Raw genomic sequence first — 20,139 nt, forward strand, 5'->3', positions numbered from 1 at the left:
TACCCTACGCGGGACAGTACTCTGTAGCCATCCTGACATTCTACAGTGGCATCGGCAGTATTGTAGACGCTTATCATCCTTTCGCACCCACTGGAATGGACAACAAGGCTTGGTAGACGTGAACAACAAGGCTAGGTAGCGTACACACCCAAGACCTCTCACTTGTAAAGTCGTCCCCTTTATCTATAAAAGGGGATGTGCTTCCTGCAACAAAGGGACCGACTTTTGACGGCACAACACACAACACATACAGTCAAGCTGCTACCAAGCTCTTGGCATCCTTTCGACCCTTCCATCAGAGACTTGGGACCAGTCCCTGTCTCGATTGTTTGTACCCCTTACTACGAACCATTTTCGGTGCTAATAACATGAGCAGCAACAAACTAGACGTAGGGAAATTCAGCCCGAACCAGTATAAATCTTGTGTCCTTTAGCGCACCATCTGAGCCTAACGCGTATTACTATAAATTTACTTGCCGGTGCTTGTACGAAACACCGACAATTATAATCGATAACAAGAGCTTCTACAAGCAAATAAGCACTAGAACAAGTCTATCGAGATTCAAAACATTTGAAACTAGACACCATAAGATAAAAGCCTGATTTTAGAAAAAAAAAACTAAAACTAGCTTCATATTTTTTATGCTACAAGAAAAGTTATATGATTTTTCTAAGATTAAACCAGATTTAAGGATTTTAATTGCATTGTTTTTTCATGTACAAATACTTATGTGGTGATACCAATTAATAATAATGCAGAGCATTTATAAATGTTAGCATATAAGGCTACTCCCTCTAATCCAAAAAAAGTGTTGTTTTTTCACCAAATCTGGACAACGTTTGTCGAAACTGATGGGAAAACGATATTTATTTGGGACGGATGGAGTACACTTTTATTTATTTTCTTATATAATAATAATATAGGTACTAAACGTCTAGACCTGAGTACCTGACCAAAGAATAAAACTCACTTTATATATTAAAAAGAAGAGAAATAGAATTAGAAAGACCCGACTGTATTTTTTTTTTTTTTTGGTGCGACAGATATGACAAAATAAATGTCAAGACAGTTAGGGTTTCAAAGTAGAGATTTACCACGGAGAAATTTGGAACCTCCAAGAGTGGACCGCATGCATCTCTTTTGCTGCCCGCTGATGTGATGTGACATAATATGCCAAGACAGTTACGATATCGAACTACTTCAAACTTACGGTCTGTTTATATTCCAAAATTTTACAAAAATTTTTAAGTTTTTTCGTCACATTGAATTTTTAGATGCATGCATGAAACATTAAATATAAATAAAAAATAAAACTAATTACACAGTTTAGACAAAATTCACGAGACGAATCTTTTAAGTCTAATTAGATTATGATTGGACACTAATTATCAAATAACAACGAAAATGCTACACTATCATTTTCCGAAAAATTTCATCAACTAAACGAGGCCTTACGAGCGCCACAAAGAAATTTATATATCCAAACCAAATATTACCCCCACCACGGGAAGGCAAGCGGCAAACGTTAGAGACCATGACAGCAGCACTTCGAAACAACAGCGTGAGACACGTATAAAGAAGCATGGCAACAAGCCAACAGCGACCGGAACCGAGTTTGACGCGGCATCTCAGAGGGTATATACCATATACCAAAGCTACAGACAGCGTTGGACTTGGATGTCCGCGTCGCACGGTGGCTGCCTTCCGCCGACACCTCCTCCTCCGTTCCACCGCATCCCAGCCCAGTCCGGCTCTCCTGCATCTGCTCATCTGTCGTCGGTTCTCGCCTGTCCAAATGCAGCCGCACTTAGGCCTGTTCGCTTGAGCTACTTTTCAATCATAAAATAGTATTTTTCTCTTACAAAATTTCAATATAAGCATTGGTATAAATTAAATTTCAGCATAAGTGAACAGGACCTACCTACTAGAACTATGCTTTTGGTGGAGTTCTAATCTGAAACAGGGGCTTCCTGCCAACATATATTGCTTTGCAGTCGAGATTCAGCTCAAATAATTATGTTTCTTTGGAACGTAGAAATATCGCGGATTGTACAAGAATTATACATTTACAGAAAAACGTAGAATAAAAAAGTTTCCAAATTCCAAAGAGGGCCCCAATAGGAGCCACTGATAAACTTTTCTGTAAGTTTTGTCAAGCGTAACCATGTGGCCACTAAAAAGAGAACAGTTTCTGAAAGTTTTTTTTTAAGTTTTGACATATATCTGTTAAGAAAAAACTTACAGCAGGGAGGAAAGAAGAAAAGATACGTCAAAACTTATAACAGCTAGTAAGGGACGGGATATGAAACTTAAACGGAGCTCACTCACAGATCATCAGATTGTTACGACCGTGACCATTCTAAAATTTATTTACCCCTATCCCCTTCCTCATCGTTAAGAAAATAAGTGGAAAAAATTGGACTCCCTGAATATGATATGCAGCTTACTCTTTTCCCTGCTCATTTGTTTCTGACGTCATCATAATAAGAATTCTAGTATCAATCTAATTTACAGATTGTTAATTCCATTGATGTAGATAACATTTGTTTCTAAAAACTCTCAACTTATTTAAAAAAAAAAAGAGGCCGGCCCTATCGCAACAAATTTAATCTTAACATGAAATATTTTTTGGCCGAAGCATGACGTGGAGATTCTCGCTTTTTTTTGTGTTGGCGAAGATCAAGGATAATAAGAAGATGAAACTATTATTTAACAAATTGATAGATTAATTACTCGACAATGATAGAGGTTCTTCTTCTTCCTATATACTCCCCATTTTTCTAAATTATAAGTCGCTTTAACTTTTTTGGGTTCATGAATCAAAAAAGTTAAAGCGACTTATAATTTGGAACGGAGAGAGTATTAGTTTACGGATCTCATAGTTCTGCATAGAAAATGTTTATACATAATTATTTAGAAAGATCGCTTAACTTTGTAACTTAACACGTGAAATCAATAAATAAAAAGTGCACCGAGTATGTGAGGCACAGCCTGCACCCTGCAGTGTACGGCACCGTAGAAGGTTAGTTTGGTTTTTGCAGATGATGCCTGCTTATGTTGCACCCTTCCTGGTCTGCCCCCAGAAACCTTCCCCAGATGCCCCCAACCCCTAAAAAAAACAGCTGAACTCTGCTACAATTTGCGGAGAGATTTCATTAGTTAGGAGTTGCATTGATGGGGTCCGGGTTTCAAATTTCGGTTTGCATGTTTTTGCCGGTGACGACTAAAATTATCGAAAATCATGAATTCTAAAAATTCTGGTCTCAAATTTTAGTAAAAGAAAATTAAATAAATTGACTTTATGGCACTCAGATTTGGGCCGTGGCTGAAATTACCAAAATTCGTGAACTCCAAAATTCAGATCCCAAATTTTGATCAAAGGAAATTAAATAAATTAATTTTGTGGTGCTCAAATTTAAAAAGAATGGCATGAGGATTGTCCTTGCACCTCCTATTCTAGGTGGTGGAAGGCTCCCCCTAGGTTAGATGCTAACTTATGTACATGGATTGAAATAAACACATAATTATGCATGTCAACACGTGGCATATCTAAAATTGGGTTAAAATAAATACATAATTGTTCATATGTATAACAATTGGGCAATTTGGACATATATGACATTGTTTAGTATGAGCAGGAATGCGCTTATACAACTCTGCAAGTTCTTGGACCATGATAACATAGATTAGCATGTTTACGGTTGTGCTTGTGCCATTACTGGTTTATAGACCTAAATCGCACCCTGGGGAAAGTTTAAGGATTGCCAACTTACTTTGGTCCTATATGAATATTTATGAGTTTACCTTAGGTTATTTTTCCTTGTGGAAGAGGTGAACAATTTACATATAGATTTATACGGTTACTTTACATTATTTTTCATAATAGAATAGGGGGAGAATTTACTAGAAAAAATGAATAAATCTAATAGCAATTATTATCAATGATGATTAGAGTCTACCAAATTAATAATTTCTTTTTACAATTTTTTCTAAGGCGTACCATGATGAATAATGTGTATGCTCCAAAATCATTCTCTAATTAGCAATTGCGCTGAAAAATGAGTATATACGTCCCTTTGGCAATTTTATCATATGAAGACATGTGGAATGTGTTTATGTGTAGAATAAAATTGTATCTGAAGAAAAAAATTGAGCATGAAAACAAACCATAGGTTATGAGTAATATCACAATTAATTATACACCTAAAATGGTTTCCATTCAAAACTAGAACATAGTTTCTATAGTACAATAGTTCTAACGTTGATCGCCCATTAATACGAGTAACATGATTTTTCCTAAATTGGCAAATTTGGTACATTTTTTTCATTGTCGGCTAACGATTTCTTTTATGCGAATAAAAAAAATATAGTTGTTTTTTCTTTTAAACCATCTACAATTAATATTGAAAACTATTGAATTACATGCACCGACCAGTTCAACCAAAAGCCTAAACTGATGGGAAGAGGTGGACGATTCACTTATATTCCAACACTCCACCTCACGTGAAGGCTACCTCAGGCCTCAGACGTGGAATAGAAGCGAGCAGCAATTATTTTATTTAATTGCGCTAACCAACATTCAAACTCGAGACCTCTGGCTTTGATACCATATTGAGTTGCATGTACCGACCAGTTTAACCTAAAAGCTTAAGCTGGTGAGGAGAGGTGGTCAATTCACTTATATTCCAACAAAAACAAAACATTGTGCTTCGATTAAACATACAAATCACCATTAAATTAAATTAAATACAATAAACCATAGGTTTCGGGGATGTTAAACCGCACGCCGCAAGCGGCCTCGGGTGTGGTAGGTTTCACCTAGCTGATGCTTACGTGGAGATTCCTCACGATAACATGATCACGGGCAACAAATAGGAAAGCAAAATTATATATACTAGTAACTGGACGGTTGGATTATAGAATCCACTGCTGAGGTGGTTCTCTTGTAAAGTGTCTGAGAAACGGCCTGCACTGCACTGATGCACAATGTACGGGTAACGACGGAGGTTGGTTTGGTTGCCTGCTGGACTAGCGGCCGCCTCTTCCGGTTAAGTCCAGATGACGCCTGTGCCCCTCAATCAACTTTCTTGCGCTCTAACTAACCAACCTGCCCCCAAATGCAACCGCGTGGAAAACTATTAGAACCTTCCCCAAGTAGCCCCAGATATAGCTGAAACTACGCTTTCCTTGAAGCTCTTTTGACCCAAATGCAACACCAGGGTTTCTGGCGCTCTCTCGTCACCAATGATTAGACAAGAATATATGCTATTCATCCATGCTTATAAAAGATCATGTGATGTCTGGTCGTCGCTCAACGTTGATTTCTTACTTGAAAATGCTTGATCGTTGCAAGTTTTTGATATATATATATATATATATATATATATATATATATATATATATATATATATATATATATATATATATATATATATATATATATAGGGAGAGGCTATTCAGTAGCCGGCTACAAAATAAGTTATTCTGTAGCCACCTCCATTTACTATAATTTTATATACTAATTTACCATAATATAAATACATATTTACGATAGTTGGGTTACTATAACACATGGGGATATTTACCATAACGTTATATTAAACCACTTAGTAAGGAGTTACTATAATCTCGTAAAATAACATAGTAATTATCGTAACTCAAAGTGGCTACAGAATAAGTTATTCTGTAGCCAGCTACAGGATAGTAGTTCTATATATATATATATATATATATATATATATATATATATATATATATATATATATATATATATATATATATATACACACACACACAAGTGACCCGACTATTATCAGCGAATGTTACCTCTTCGGTAATACTAGGAGTCAGACGTCCGTCCGCACCGGACGTCTCTGTTGGTGGACTCGACATCCAGAAGCTGTCATTCCTATCCGCTCCCTCCGCTCTAATCATCGTAGATTAAAAAAAATCACGCATCCGCTCCGCGATCGGCTCTGTCGCGGCTCCCGCACGCCTCCCTCTCTATCGCACCTCCCGCCGGCCTTCCTCGCCACCGCCGTCACACCCGCATCGCTGGGGCGTGCTCCCCCACGACTACATCGCCGCGGTCTGCTCACCGCGTGAGGCCGCACGCACCCGACTGCTGTTGCCGTGCGCCCTATCGCCGGGGCTGCACAGCCGTCCGCCACTGGTCATTTCTGTAGCGCACTGTAGCATTTCGTTTGTATTTGGTAATAATTGTCCAATCGTTAACTAATTAGGCTCAAAATGTTCGTCTCACAAAGTACAACCAAACTGTACAATTAGTTTTTAATTTCGTCAATATTTAGTACTCCATGCATGTACCGCAAATTTGATGTGATGGGAAATCTTCTTTTTATATAGTGCCAAAATTTAGATTTTGGTGAAACTAAACATGGCATAGTTTCCTTGAGTAGCTGTACCACACCAAACAGTCAGATTGCTCTTCAATCATTGGAATTCCCAACCAATTTCTACCGAAATTAATACGTACATTTACGTATTGTACATTCTTGAAACATGAAAACGAAAAAGAAAAAAGGTTTATTACCAGGTGTAGTAGTAGAATAATGGCGTATGTACGTATCAAGGAAAAGATGAAAGGACTACAATGACATCCATTGAATTGGGAATGTGATTCCTGCGATGATAACCAAGAGTGTAACTCCGAGTATTTATCATTTATGAAAATGCTTATCCTTTTCTTATTTTTCTATGTAAAAAGAGAAGAAACATGTGACTCGCAACTCGGAGCAGGCACGGGCCATGCATACGGTCAACACCAGCCGGTCGGCTACACTAGCAAATGTCAAAGCTACCCCTGCCCATTGCACAACGTTTCACTTGGCAAAATCGTACTACTAGGTGAAATGCAACTGCAAGTTACACCGTCGTTACCGTCTCCTTCCTATCAATCACCGTCTAAGTATTTTTTTTTTTGCCTCATTCAATTTTACGTACTGTTACAGTTTTTGGTGAAACTAATACATCTATTTGGTCTCATCAGAGAACAATGTGCATAATATTTATATCTATGTTAATTCATTTCAAATCAAATCAAAAGAGAAATGCTAACCTACACTCGAGTGTTCAGCACTTGATTTCTCCGCTGCCTCCGCCCTGCGCCCTTCTCCTTCCTCTCCCGCTTGTGCCCGCGCCGAAAGAGGAAGAAGAAGTCGTTTAGAGTTCCGGCGAGGAGATCGCCGCCATACGAGACGACAAGCTCGCCGGTGTTAGGGTTTCGTGCACTCCCTCTCCGACTCTCCCTCTCTTCTTCTCCAGTTCCGGCGGGCTTAGAAGGGTTTTAGGAAGAGGCAGGCCGGCTAGACGGTGGGAATGGTGGGAGGGCGGCTTAGGGTCCTGACGGCAGTGGAGGAGGATGGGCTAGGTTGGGATGGGGGCGTCCATGACCGGAGCTCGCCGCAGAAGGAGAGGAGGGGGAGAAGACGGTCGTTGCGGTGGGCGGCGGCAGGGGCGAGGGGGAAGAAGAACAGTGGGCGGCAAGGGGGAAGAAGAACATTGGACATGCGAGGAAGAAGGTGTGAAGAAAAAAAATCGGGTTTTCACAGCGAGAAACCCCGTTCGCGTGTCCTTAAACCCGGCTTGATCCGCTTCTTTTTTCATCTAGAACAGTATTTTTCTCCCATAAATTCCTTCAAATTCATTCAGATTCCTCTAAAATTCCTTCAAACGAACGGGGCAAAAGCGTAGACGCTTCCAATCAAAGGAAAAGAAAATTAGCTATGGTCCGTAAGCAGGGGCATTTTGGTCATCTTCTCCATCGCACTACGGGGACTGATCAGGTGCCACCTTCGACCCTCACCTGAGGCAGGCGGTATTCCGACCGGCATCACCTATCCAGATCTCTCTCTCTCTCTCCTCTTCCGTCTCTCTCCCCCTCACCGGTCGAGCTCCCCACAGCCCGTACCTACCTGCCCCCAGTCCCCGCCGCCCCGCCTGCCCGACGGCCCGCGGCTTATCCACCACGCCACCACCAACACCTCCGCCGCTGGGCCGGATCGATCGGGATCGGGATCACGCCGCCGCCGCCGCCGCCCTCCGCACTCGCGGGGTCCTGCTCCTACCATGCAGCAGCGCTGCGCCCTTGCCCGACCGCGCCGGCCCGCCGAACCGCGCGTCCCGCTCCCCGACGACCACTCCTTCGTCGCCGTCTTCTCCTTCCTCTTCATCCCCACCTAAACCAACCTCCTCGCCGCCGCGTAATTCAGCTAGGATTTCTCCATCCTCTCTCGCCGCCGCTGGGACCAGCGGACGGATCGCCGCGTCGTCCTCGGCCGCCGGCGGGAATATGAGCCGGGAGGCGCAGAAGCTCGATTCCGCCGCCGACGGCGCAGTCGGGATCGGGGTCCTGTCGCTGGACCTGCTGGGCCAGGTGCTGGACCGCCTGCGGGAGCCGCGGGACCGCAAGGCGTGCCGCCTCGTCAGCCGCGCCTTCGAGCGCGCCGAGGCCGCGCACCGCCGCGCGCTGCGGGTGCTCCGCCGCGAGCCGCTCCCGCGCCTGCTCCGCGCCTTTCCCGCGCTCGAGCGGCTCGACCTCTCCGCCTGCGCCTCGCTCGACGACGCCTCCCTCGCCGCCGCTGTCGCCGGCGCCGGCGGGGGGCTCGCGGGGCTCCGCAGCGTGTGCCTCGCGCGGGCCAACGGGGTCGGCTGGCGCGGCCTCGAGGCGCTCGTCGCCGCCTGCCCCAAGCTGGAGGCCGTCGACCTGTCGCACTGCGTCAGCGCCGGGGATCGCGAGGTCGCCGCGGTGGCAGCCGCGGCCGGGCTCAGGGAGCTGAGGCTGGACAAATGCCTTGCCGTCACCGACATGGGGCTCGCCAAGGTGGCTGTTGGGTGCCCCAGGCTGGAGAAGCTCAGCCTCAAGTGGTGCCGTGAGATCTCTGACATCGGAATTGATCTGCTGGCCAAAAAGTGCCCCGAGCTCCGCAGCCTCAACATATCCTACCTCAAGGTTACTACTCCTATATGAGCTATTAAACTGTTCATTGCTTGGGTAGTGGATTGATGAAAGATGATTACTTGTGGATAGACGTTTGGACTAGCAATTGCCATGCTGTTTAGAGAAATGGAGAAAATGTCATATGCAGCCACACACCTATAATAGGCACCTCTGTCCCAAGAAAGTTTGTGCAGCCTAGATATGATACCCAAGTACCCAACAAGAGCCGCACAAACCAAATTTCAGATGCAACATGGGGGCAATACAGAGGTGGTTTGGTACCATGATATGCTAAATCTCAACTTTAACCTGGAAATTCTCATAAATCTTGTGAAGTTGGACTTAAGTTGAAACCTAATGCATATTGGTGCGAAGGTGCTATTCAAAACATTGTGAGTCATACTGTCGGTGGTTGTTTTTAATAAATGCACATACTGTAGGAAATGGTTGCGCCTTCACTTCTCATTTCCTGTCAGTGGGTAGTGATAGCTTAGAGTGTACAGTGGTTATATGTAACACCTGGCCTGTTTGGACTTTCTCTGCAAGGTTTTAAAAATCAGTAATAAGTACTTGATCAGTCATGCTACCTAGTAGTGATTAGAAGGTGTAATTGTGGTAGAATCAGGCAATATGCTACCTAGTAGTGATTAGAAGGTGTAATTGTGGTAGAATCAGGCAATATGCCACCTAGTAGTGATTAGAAGGTGATTAAAAGCTGGTTGTACAGTAACAGGTAGGGCGTCCATTATTTGTACATAACAAGGCTGAGAAAATGGCCTAATAGACCCATTTTGAAAACGATCCCTGACATGCAAATGGTGTGTTGTGATACTGTATCCCAGATTGGAAGTTTAAAGTTGAGTTGTACTTAGCATACAAAACCTCATGATCCATACATTTTGCCATCCACTGAGGTGTTAGGTGTGTGACTATAAGGGGCCTGGGTGCTGAATGAATTTTTGGCCCTTGTCTTGCAATATTTAATTTTTCTCATTGATAGTAATGTCATCATTGCATTATACTATTTGTTTGTATTATATGCTTATTTTTCTTGTGTTGCAGGTGGGTAATGAATCACTTAGATCAATTTCTTCACTTGAGAGGCTTGAGGAATTGGCAATGGTTTGTTGTTCATGTATAGATGATGAAGGCCTGGAATTGCTGAGCAAGGGGAGTGATTCGCTGCAGGTAATAACTTCTTGGGATGTTAAACTTTTAGAGACTTTTGATGGCTGATGCACAACATTGTGTCAATTTGGTTGTTTAAAATTCGAACAGTTTTCGTTATTAGCCTCCTTACTGTGACTTTGCTTACTGTCATCTGAAATCTGGAAATTGGCAACTTTATTTTTTTTTTAAAATGGTGAATTTTGATCTTTATAATCATTTTTTTTAAATTTCAGAGTGTTGATGTGTCAAGATGTGATCATGTGACTTCTGAGGGGTTAGCTGCACTGATAGATGGTCGCAAGTTTCTCCAGAAGTTATATGCTGCAGATTGTTTGCATGTGAGTTGGTCTTCCCCACATTACTCACCCCTCACAGCCATTAACTCTTATTTTCTGTACAATTCGATATGCCATAATTTTTGTGTTTGAAACGAAATGGTTATTTAACTAACATATTCAGAGGGACTCATCCTCATGAAGAGTTAAAGAGTAATCAAAAGTGGCAAATATCTGACTGCCTGTAGTTTGTTGATGTTATATTTATAGGAGAGAGGACAACGTTTTCTGTCCAAGTTGGCAACACTGAAGGAAACCTTGATAATGTTGAAACTCGATGGTCTTGAGGTCTCGGACTCTCTTCTTCAAGCCATTGGTGAAAGCTGTAACAAATTGGTTGAGATTGGACTTAGCAAATGCAGTGGTGTTACAGATGAAGGAATCTCATCTCTTGTAGCTCAGTGTAGTGACCTAAGAGCAATTGATCTCACATGCTGCAATCTCATTACCAACAATGCGCTTGATTCAATAGCTGATAACTGTAAGATGCTTGAATGCTTGCGGTTGGAATCATGCTCTTTGATAAATGAGAAGGGACTAAAGCGAATTGCAACTTGTTGCCCCAATCTTAAGGAGATAGACCTCACTGACTGCGGAGTGGATGATGCAGGTTTGTGATCACAACATTTGTGTCTATGTTTATCTTCAATAAAAAAATCTGTTATTTCAAAATTGAGCATGACCATTTTACATTGCTTGTTTTGCAGCATTGGAGCACTTGGCTAAATGCTCTGAATTGAGAATATTGAAATTAGGCCTATGCTCAAGTATTTCTGACAAAGGCATTGCATTTATTAGTTCAAATTGTGGAAAGCTTGTGGAGCTTGATCTCTACCGGTAATTTAGATCTTAGTTATTCTTTTACTATGATCTTTATAGTCATATGCATGAAAATAACATGTCTGCAATGTCCTTTGCTTCAGGTGCAACTCTATTACTGATGATGGGTTGGCAGCTTTAGCAAATGGATGCAAGAGGATTAAGTTACTGAACTTTTGTTACTGCAACAAAATCACTGATACTGGTTTGGGTCACTTAGGCTCCCTGGAGGAGCTCACAAACCTTGAATTGAGGTGCTTGGTCCGCATAACAGGCATTGGGATCTCCTCAGTTGCAATCGGATGCAAGAGCCTGATAGAGCTGGACTTGAAACGATGCTATTCAGTTGATGACGCTGGCCTGTGGGCCCTTGCTCGTTATGCTTTGAACCTTAGACAGGTAACCTTATGATAGAGTTTAGCTTCTATCCTTGCAAATTCATAAGCTGCTGGAACCATATAAACATGTACCTGTTTTGCAGCTTACGATATCTTACTGCCAAGTCACGGGGTTGGGCCTGTGCCACCTGCTGAGCTCCCTGCGGTGCCTCCAGGACATTAAGATGGTGCACCTTTCATGGGTCTCCATAGAAGGGTTTGAGATGGCGCTGCGAGCAGCCTGCGGGAGGCTGAAGAAGCTGAAGATGCTCTGCGGGCTGAAGACCGTGCTGTCCCCTGAGCTCCTCCAGATGCTGCAGGCGTGTGGCTGCCGAATAAGATGGGTCAACAAGCCTCTTGTCTACAAGGACTAAACTCATGTTCCTCATCGTTTGTGCAGTGTCACCATCCGCATGGATTGTCAAGATCTCCCAGGTTTGCCCTGGCTTACGTTGTGAGCCATGTGAGATATTCCGCAATAATCGTTGGGGGGCGTAAGCTCCCGATCCCAAGTTGTGGTTATGGTGTTTGCCTTTGGGGCACATCTTGCGGCATTTGTCGTCTCTGCTCCAGTGTATGTACACTGAGGCTTGGGTAATATTCATGTGTATAGCCTGCAGTGGGATGATCCACTCTCTGGGATTAGTGTATTTGTTACTTCATTCCGCATGGTTTGAGCCTTTGAGATGAATGAAAGAATCATAAGGGATATGATCGATGCTTTGCATTCACTGTTTCTTTCTTGCTTTTGATTGACATTATCTTATCTGATACTAATATGTGTATGATGCAACTTACATGGAGTTAATAACCGTTGCATAGTCCATCGGTGTGGGTGTGGCACCTCGGCTCATGAACGGAGGTCAATGGTTGGTTCCTGGCTACCATTTCTTTTGGCGGATCTTTTCTTTTTTTTAGACAAGCATGCCTTTCATTGATTTAAGGGGGCCAAAGCCTCATACATCACCAGACTCACGCCGGAGTTTCATGCCACACCTCTGTTGTAACTCGTGACCTGTTTAGCTAGAATATGAGCTACATTGTTACAAAATCTACTTGTATAAGTAAAAAGAAAGTCCTGAAAGGCAAGCCAAATATCATCAATCTCCTCCAGAACCAGAATTGGTCCTATTGTGGAGCGTTGTGAGTCTTCTCCCACAATTGGACAAGTTCTAGGCAATTTGTCTCCAAATAAATACCTTGCAGCCCAAATTGCCTAGCAACACTGATGGCATCTCTGCAGGCCAGCGTCTCCATCATACAAGCATCAAAACCTCTATCATGTCATATCGCCTGGGTAGACAGAAACATACCTTGATGATCCCGATAGGACACAGGCCGTCGCCCACTGTTTCTGTCCGCGTAATAAACAGCTACAAGTCATAGTATCTCCGCTGCTTGACAGGGTGCAGGAGTCGCCACATGTCGGGTTCATAAACCCGGGATCCCTCGAGGACCGGCTTCCACGTCCGAGCTCGGCCCAGGAAAACAACATATATTTCATGGGACGGCCCAAAAAACTAAAACACAGCAGGCCGGAAGGGCAGTCTGGTCGTCGACCGGAAGGTCTACCCGTAAGAACAAGCGCCCGCTCGTCAGCTTCTTCGGCCCACCTCTCCGACCGGAGCACTCGCTTTAGGCACCAGCCGTCTCCAAGCAGTCTCTCCGATCGGAAGGCTTAGCCCAAAACGCTGTTTCCTACTCCGACCCCGCGACCGGGGCTCGCGGGAAACCTGCTCACCGCTCTTCTCCGACCGGCGCACTAAGGGCCGACTGAAGCCATCCGACCGGGGGCTCCCCGTTCGGAAGGAACCAGAAGACGTGCGGAGAAAGGCAAGGCATGGCTCACAGGTCAAAACCACTGTACCAGGGACCATACCCTGCGCGAAACAGTGCTCTGCAGCCACCCTGACACAAAGTATTGTAGGGGCCGCTAGAAACTCCCATACGGTAAGCCCCCCACGTGTCTTTGGACATCAATCGCAGTATAGGCTCTAGGATCTGCCATACCGAGTGAACATAGCGCGGCTCCTCACATGCCACCAGGCATCCAGAAGTATAAGCAGGTACCGACGTCCATCCTTCCTGAAGAAGATATCTCGACCCCCCGTGCACATCTGACATCCTACAGCGACATCGACAGTATTGGGAGGCTTCAACCATTATCCAGTTTTCATCACCGTAGGTAGCAAGGCTTAGAAATATCTGTACTCTCTCCCTCTCACCTGTAAAGGCCATCCCCTTCATCTATAAAAGGGATGCGCTCCCTCCAACCAGGGGAGATCGACTTCTTTAAGCTCAGACTCACTAGATCGACACCAACCCCTTACAACCGCAGCACCACCGAGTTTCGACCGCAACCCTTCTGGTCGGAGCCTTCCAAACCTCTTGTATACCCCCTCCTTTCTCCTTCTCGTTTGTAACCCCACTACAGACTTCGAGCACCTAGGCTCAGGAATAAAGTCGCCGACCGACCCCGACTGGATGTAGGGCATGTTGCCTGAACTAGTATAAATCATGTGTCATTGAGTGCTAGGCCACCTCCGATCACAACGTACAGCAAAACTACAAATATTTACTAGTTGGTCACTTTCTGCACCGACAGTTGGTGCCGTCCGTGGAGAAGACGCTGTACGTTCAACACTCTTTTGGTCATCGGATGGCCCATTTTTCCGCCACCCCCGTCGTGGCGGGCTCGGACGATACGATTCGTTTTGGCTCGCTGGAGTTCCCAGCACCCTCGCCCGCCAGGATGCAGGTTTCACCTGTCTTCGAGCCAGCCCAGGCCTTCCGCTTCGGGAGCCTGGACTTCGTCGCCGACCGGCTCGGCGTACTCCACCTTCGCGAGGAGGCTCGTGACCTGGCACCCATCGGAGGGACGTCCTCCATCGACTCCGGGAAGCGTGACTTCAATGGCGCGACATCTGCGCTTCTTTTCCGAGCAAACTCTCTGCTCAAACCCCGCTGTAAGTAATATACGTACTACTCACTCTTTATTCGCTATCTCTCACCAGTCACCCGGAGGAAATGTACCGCCCACGCCACAAACGCCATACGATCAGTTCCCCCACGGCCTTGCGTCCTCCGCGGATGACTACGTTCGGGGGCTCCATAGGATGCTGGCACCGTCCCCCCTCACGTCCGAGTTCGTGGGAGTGGCAGGCTTCATTCCTGCCAATTCCCACAAACTCCCGGATGGTGATGGCGAGAGCGACGGTTCAAGCATCGGTGACGTGGTGCCCCACCACTGTCTGTCCTAGGAGTGCGCTATGGCGGACGCTCCACGACAACTGCCAGTGGTTGCGGAGTCTATGCAAACTCACACCCCTCCGGACCCACGCACGGGAGCCCTCGCGTCTGCGCAAGCACACGCTGAGGAATTACGACAACGATGGCAAAATCAGTCGTCGCCTGCACCAGCGCCGTCGGTGCAGCACGTTGCGCCCACGCGCCTAGCCTGGCGGGTGGCGCCCGGGGTCGCGCTCGTCAGGTTCAGCACGACATCGTGAGCGAGGGGAACGATGTCCCACAATTCGCCCGGGCCGGCCAAAATATCGCTGCTGCAACGATGCTTCTCTGCGGTGTTCCCGAGTCTGTCGACCCTTAGGAGCGGGCAGTCTACCGGAACCTCCGGGTTCTAGTAGAGGTCGTCGCCGTCCAACAGGTGGAAAGCTCCGCACCATGACTCTGACCCGTGCCCTCTCTCCCCACCGGGGGGACGGGGACGCACCAGCCGGATCGATCCGTTCGCTCGCCGCCACGGCCGGTAGGCTCAGCTCGGGGAGCGGCAGCCACGCCATGGTCCAACCAGGCGCCTGCCCCACACCAACCACACCAGGACGCTCGTAGTGTCGTTGGCAACCGTTGTCGGGCCCGACACAACAACGACGTCCGCCATACGGCAGCAGGCGACATGGACCCTGGCCGAACCATCGAGGGAAGCGGTGAAACGCGCCCCAGGCGCGATCGCCAGCCGGATAACCGGAGCCCTAGCCCTAAGGGCCCTGGTCCACGGGCCTTCAGCTGGCACATCCAGAGAGCACCGTTTCCACAGCGTTTCCGGCCTCCTGCCAACATCACCTAATACACCGAGGAGACGAACCCAGACATCTAGCTCGAAGACTTCTGGCTCGCCTGTCGAGCCGGAGGGGTGGATGATGACTTTTTCATCATCCAATATCTTCCCATTTGCGTGGGGGAACATGTTCGGGCATGGCTCGAATTCCTTCCACACGACAGCATCCACGACTGGGCAGACCTCAAGAGGGTCTTCGTCGGAAATTTCTAGGGGACGTACGTCTGCCCGGGAAACTCCTGGGACCTCAAAAGCTGCCAACAGGAGCCCAGCGAATCCCTGCGAGATTACATCCGCAGGTTTTCCCAACATTGTAACTACCTCCCTGATGTCGTCGACGCAGACGTCATCAGTGCTTTCCTCTCTAGGACAAACTGCAAGTCCCTGATCCACAAGCTTGGTTGCCTAAAACCCCGCACCACCTGCAATCTGCTCGATGTCACCACCAACCATGACTCTAGCGAGGAGGCGGTCGGAGCGGTCTTCAGCGGAGGCTGGGACAAAGGCAAGCCCAAGCGCATGGATCCAAACGAAGGCCCCTCCACTCAGGGGCAAGAAGAACAGGAAGGATTGGCTCCGGTCGGACGACACCGCGTTGATCGTCGTAGCTGAACGCGCGCCCAGGTAGCCCCAATAGGGACTGCCTAACCACTTCAACAAACTCATGGATGGTTTGTGCCCCAATCACGCCTATTCCGTCAAGCACCTCTACAAGGAGTGCGAGCTCCTCAAACGTTTCCTCCGACAGGCCGGCGCGCCAAAGGAGGGGGACGGCAAGGAGCCAGCAGTCAGGAGGGGTGGCACGGTAGGCAAGGACGGGGATGGTTTCCCTAATCCTAAGGAGTGCATCATGATATTTGGTGGGTCCGACGCCATCTGTTCCATACTCCAGCATAAGGTACGCTACAGGGAGGCATGCGCCGCCGAAACAGCCGTCCCCTCCTTCCTCAGCTGGTCAGAGTCTCCGATCACCTATGATCAGAGGGACCATCCCTCCCACGTCGCAAGACCAGGACGCTATCCGCTCATCATCGACCCCATCGTCCGCAAGATGCGGCTTATGAGGGTGCTGATGGACGGCAGCAACGGCCTCAACATCCTGTACATCGACACCCTCGATGCCATACGCATCCCCTGATCGGAACTCTGCCCGGTGGGCTCCCCCTTCCACAGGGTAATCCCAGGAGCGCAGGCATACCCGCTCGGGCAGATCGATCTGCCCATCACGTTTGGCAACCGAACTAACTTCCGCTCAAAGGTTCGAAGGTTCTCACCTTCGAGGTGGTGGGCTTTCCAGGGTCCTACCACACCATCTTGGGGTGGCCATGCTACACAAGATTCATGGCAATCCCCAACTACACCTACCTCAAGCTAAAGATGCCAGGACCGAACGGCATCATCACTGTGAGCAGCGCGTTCTCGCACGCCTTCATGTGCGACCGCGAACACTATGAGCTCGCCACTGCGGTCGTCAACTCATCCAAGCTCCCGCAGCTCGGGGAGTCATTGGTCCTGGTAGCCCCGGACTGTAACCAACCAACTTCCTCGTCGGCCTTCCGCCCGCTCGAAGAAACCAAGGCGGTGGAAATCGACCCCACCAACCCAACCAAGACAGTTTGGGTCGAGATAGCTTCCGGCCAAATAGGAAAGCGAGCTCGTCGACTTCCTGCATGACAACCGTGATGTCTTCGCATGGCAGCCGTTTGACATGCCGGGGATACCCTGGGAGGTCGTCGAGCACGCACTACGCCTTACCCCGGGCTCTAAACCTGCCAAACAACGCCTGCGTCGCTTCGACGATGAAAGGCGCAGGGCCATAGGTGAGGAAATCGCCAAACTCCTAGAAGCCGGGTTCATCAGGGAGGTCTTCCATTCCGACTAGCTTGCCAATCCCGTCCTAGTAAGAAAAAAGACCAGAAAGTGGAGAATGTGAGTCGATTATACTGGACTTAACAAAGCGTGCCCAAAAGATCATTTCCCATTACCACGCATAGACCAGATAATTGACTCCACCTCGGGTTGCAAAATCCTCTCCTTTCTAGATGCTTACTCAGGCTATCATCAGATCGCGATGAAAGAGTCTGATTAGCTTGCAACCTCGTTCATCACCCCATATGGTTCATACTACTATGTAACCATGCCTTTTGGCCTGAAGAACGCTAGCGCCACCTACCAAAGGTGCATGCAGCAATGCTTCACCGACCAAATCGACCCGCTCGACCAGCCCGATCAGGCCGAGCGGCCAAAACCAATGATCGCCGTCTATGTTGATGACATAGTGGTCAAAACGGCTCAAGCTTGCGACCTGATTGCAAACCTGGCCGCGATGTTCGCAAACCTCTGAAGGTTCAACATCAAGCTAAATCTCGAAAAGTGTGTTTTTAGGGTTCCAAAGGGGAAACTGCATGGATACATCGTATCCGAGCGCGGCATCGAAGCTAACCCCAAAAAGATCACGGCCATCTCCAACATGGGCCCCATACGCAACGTCAAGGGCGTGCAGAGACTCACCGGTTGCCTGGCTGCCTTAAGCCGCTTCATCTCCTGGCTCGGTGAACGGGGGATGTGGCTCTACAAGCTCCTCAAAAGGACGGACACCTTCGTCTGGACTGAGGAAGCCCAGTAGGCTCTCGAAAGCCTCAAGACGTCCCTAACATCGGCCCCAATCCTCGTCGCTCCCAAGCAGGGAGAACTCCTCCTCCTTTACGTCACGGCAAGTAACCATGTGGTGAGCGCTGCCCTGGTCATAGAGAGGGAGGAACCGGGACACCAGCTCAAAGTGCAGTGACCCGTATACTTCATCGGGGAAGTGCTTACCAACCCCAAGGTCTGGTACCCCTAGGTGCAGAAACTCCTATACGCCGTACTAATGGTGACTAGAAAGCTCCTACACTACTTCACCAACCACGAAGTCACAGTCGTCACTTCATACCCGCTCGGAGACATCATCCGCAACCGTGACACCGCGGGACGAATCTCTAAGTGGGCCCTTGAACTCATGGGCCATGACATCAGGTATATCCCCTGCACCGCAATAAAGTCTCAGGCTCTCGTGGATTTTGTCGCCGAATGGACAGAGGTCCAGCTACCGGCCCAGGACGTCTCCCACGAGTACTGGACAATGTTCTTCGACGGATCCGTAATGGCACCCGGCTTGGGGGCTAGAGTGGTTCTGATCTCCCTAGATGGGAGTAGGCTACGCTACGCCATCCGCCTCCACTTTCTAGCTTCAAACAATGTCGCAGAATACGAGGCCCTTATCAACGGACTATGCATCGTCATCAAGCTCGGCGCTATACGACTCTACGTCCGCGGTGACTCAGAACTAGTCATTGATCAAGTCATGAAGGAGTCCTCCTACAAAAGTCCCCTCATGACAGCATACTACCAAGAGGTGCGCAAGCTCGAGGACAAATTCTAGGGAATCAAACTACAAGACGTCCCTCGAAGGGACAACGCCGCCGCTAATTTCCTCGCAAAACTGGCCGCCAGGCAAGATCCGTCCCCGAGCGGAGTCTTCGTCAACGACGTCCACAAGCCATCCGTCCGCATCCTAGAAGATTCGACCCAGACACCCCCCAACGGCCAGCCGGTGCCCGGGGGTTCTGATCCCAGTACCTCTATAACGACGTCACCCGCGGACGTCGCCGTATTGGTACTCGATCAAACCGATTGGCGAGTACCACTGCTTGCCTACCTCCTTGAGGAGGTTCTCCCACCTAAAACAACTAAAACCCGATGAATCGCTCGACGCACCAAGACCTATGTTGTGCTCGATAACGAACTCTACAAACAAAGTCCGTCAGGAGTACTCATGTAGTGCGTTCCCGCCAGTCGGGGAAAACATTTCACCAAGGTTTTTACTGGACATCATTTGGCCCCAAGGTCCCTGGTCGGAAAAACATTTCGCCAAGGTTTTTATTGGCCCACCGCACTACAAGATGCAGAGGAGGTCGTCCGCAGGTGCGAAGGATGCCAGTTCTATGCTCAGCAAACCCATTTACCAGCACAAGAGCTCCAAACCATCCCAATCACCTGGCCATTCGTGGTCTAGGGCCTCGACATGGTGGGAACTCTCAAGAAAGGTCCAGGCGGTTTTACTCACCTACTCGTAGCAATCGATAAGTTCACCAAATGGATAGAGGCCAAGCCCATCACCAGCCTCCGCTCGAAAGAGGCGGTCAAATTCTTCCTCGACATCATCTATCGATTTGGTGTTCCTAACTGTATCATCACTGACCACGGGACTAACTTCACTGGGAAGAAGTTCCAAGACTTCAGCAATGGATATGACATCAGAATCGATTGGGCTTCGGTCGGACATCCATGAACTAACGGTCAGGTCGAACACGCCAACGGCATGGTCCTCCAAGGACTCAAGACGCGCATCTTCGACGGACTCA

At 47.7% G+C, this 20,139-nt stretch overlaps 2 protein-coding genes across 2 annotated transcripts; both read left to right on the forward strand.

Moving 5' to 3' along the window:
* Nucleotides 1–7,844: 7,844 nt before the first annotated feature.
* On the forward strand, nucleotides 7,845–12,392 carry LOC136504821 (F-box/LRR-repeat protein 3-like). Its single transcript, XM_066499844.1, has 7 exons — nucleotides 7,845–8,972; nucleotides 10,023–10,148; nucleotides 10,364–10,468; nucleotides 10,676–11,075; nucleotides 11,173–11,302; nucleotides 11,389–11,683; nucleotides 11,766–12,392. Exons 1-7 carry the CDS (start codon nucleotides 8,313–8,315, stop codon nucleotides 12,033–12,035), a joined length of 1,986 nt encoding a protein of 661 aa, XP_066355941.1. The 5' UTR covers nucleotides 7,845–8,312; the 3' UTR covers nucleotides 12,036–12,392.
* A 6,213-nt stretch (nucleotides 12,393–18,605) lies between these two features.
* On the forward strand, nucleotides 18,606–19,157 carry LOC136503527 (uncharacterized). Its single transcript, XM_066498576.1, has one exon. It carries the CDS (start codon nucleotides 18,606–18,608, stop codon nucleotides 19,155–19,157), a length of 552 nt encoding a protein of 183 aa, XP_066354673.1.
* Nucleotides 19,158–20,139: the final 982 nt, after the last annotated feature.

The sequence above is a fragment of the Miscanthus floridulus genome, chromosome 14, assembly GCF_019320115.1.
Source record: "Miscanthus floridulus cultivar M001 chromosome 14, ASM1932011v1, whole genome shotgun sequence".
In the NCBI taxonomy this organism is placed as follows: Eukaryota; Viridiplantae; Streptophyta; class Magnoliopsida; order Poales; family Poaceae; genus Miscanthus; species Miscanthus floridulus.

Coding starts and splice junctions, on each gene's coding strand:
- LOC136503527 (XM_066498576.1), top strand. CDS start 18,606: ATGGTGACTAGAAAGCTCCTACACTACTTCACCAACCACGAAGTCACA.
- LOC136504821 (XM_066499844.1), top strand. CDS start 8,313: ATGAGCCGGGAGGCGCAGAAGCTCGATTCCGCCGCCGACGGCGCAGTC. Junction 11,076..11,172: donor CTGCGGAGTGGATGATGCAG/GTTTGTGATCAC, acceptor CTTGTTTTGCAG/CATTGGAGCACTTGGCTAAA. Junction 11,303..11,388: donor GTGGAGCTTGATCTCTACCG/GTAATTTAGATC, acceptor CCTTTGCTTCAG/GTGCAACTCTATTACTGATG.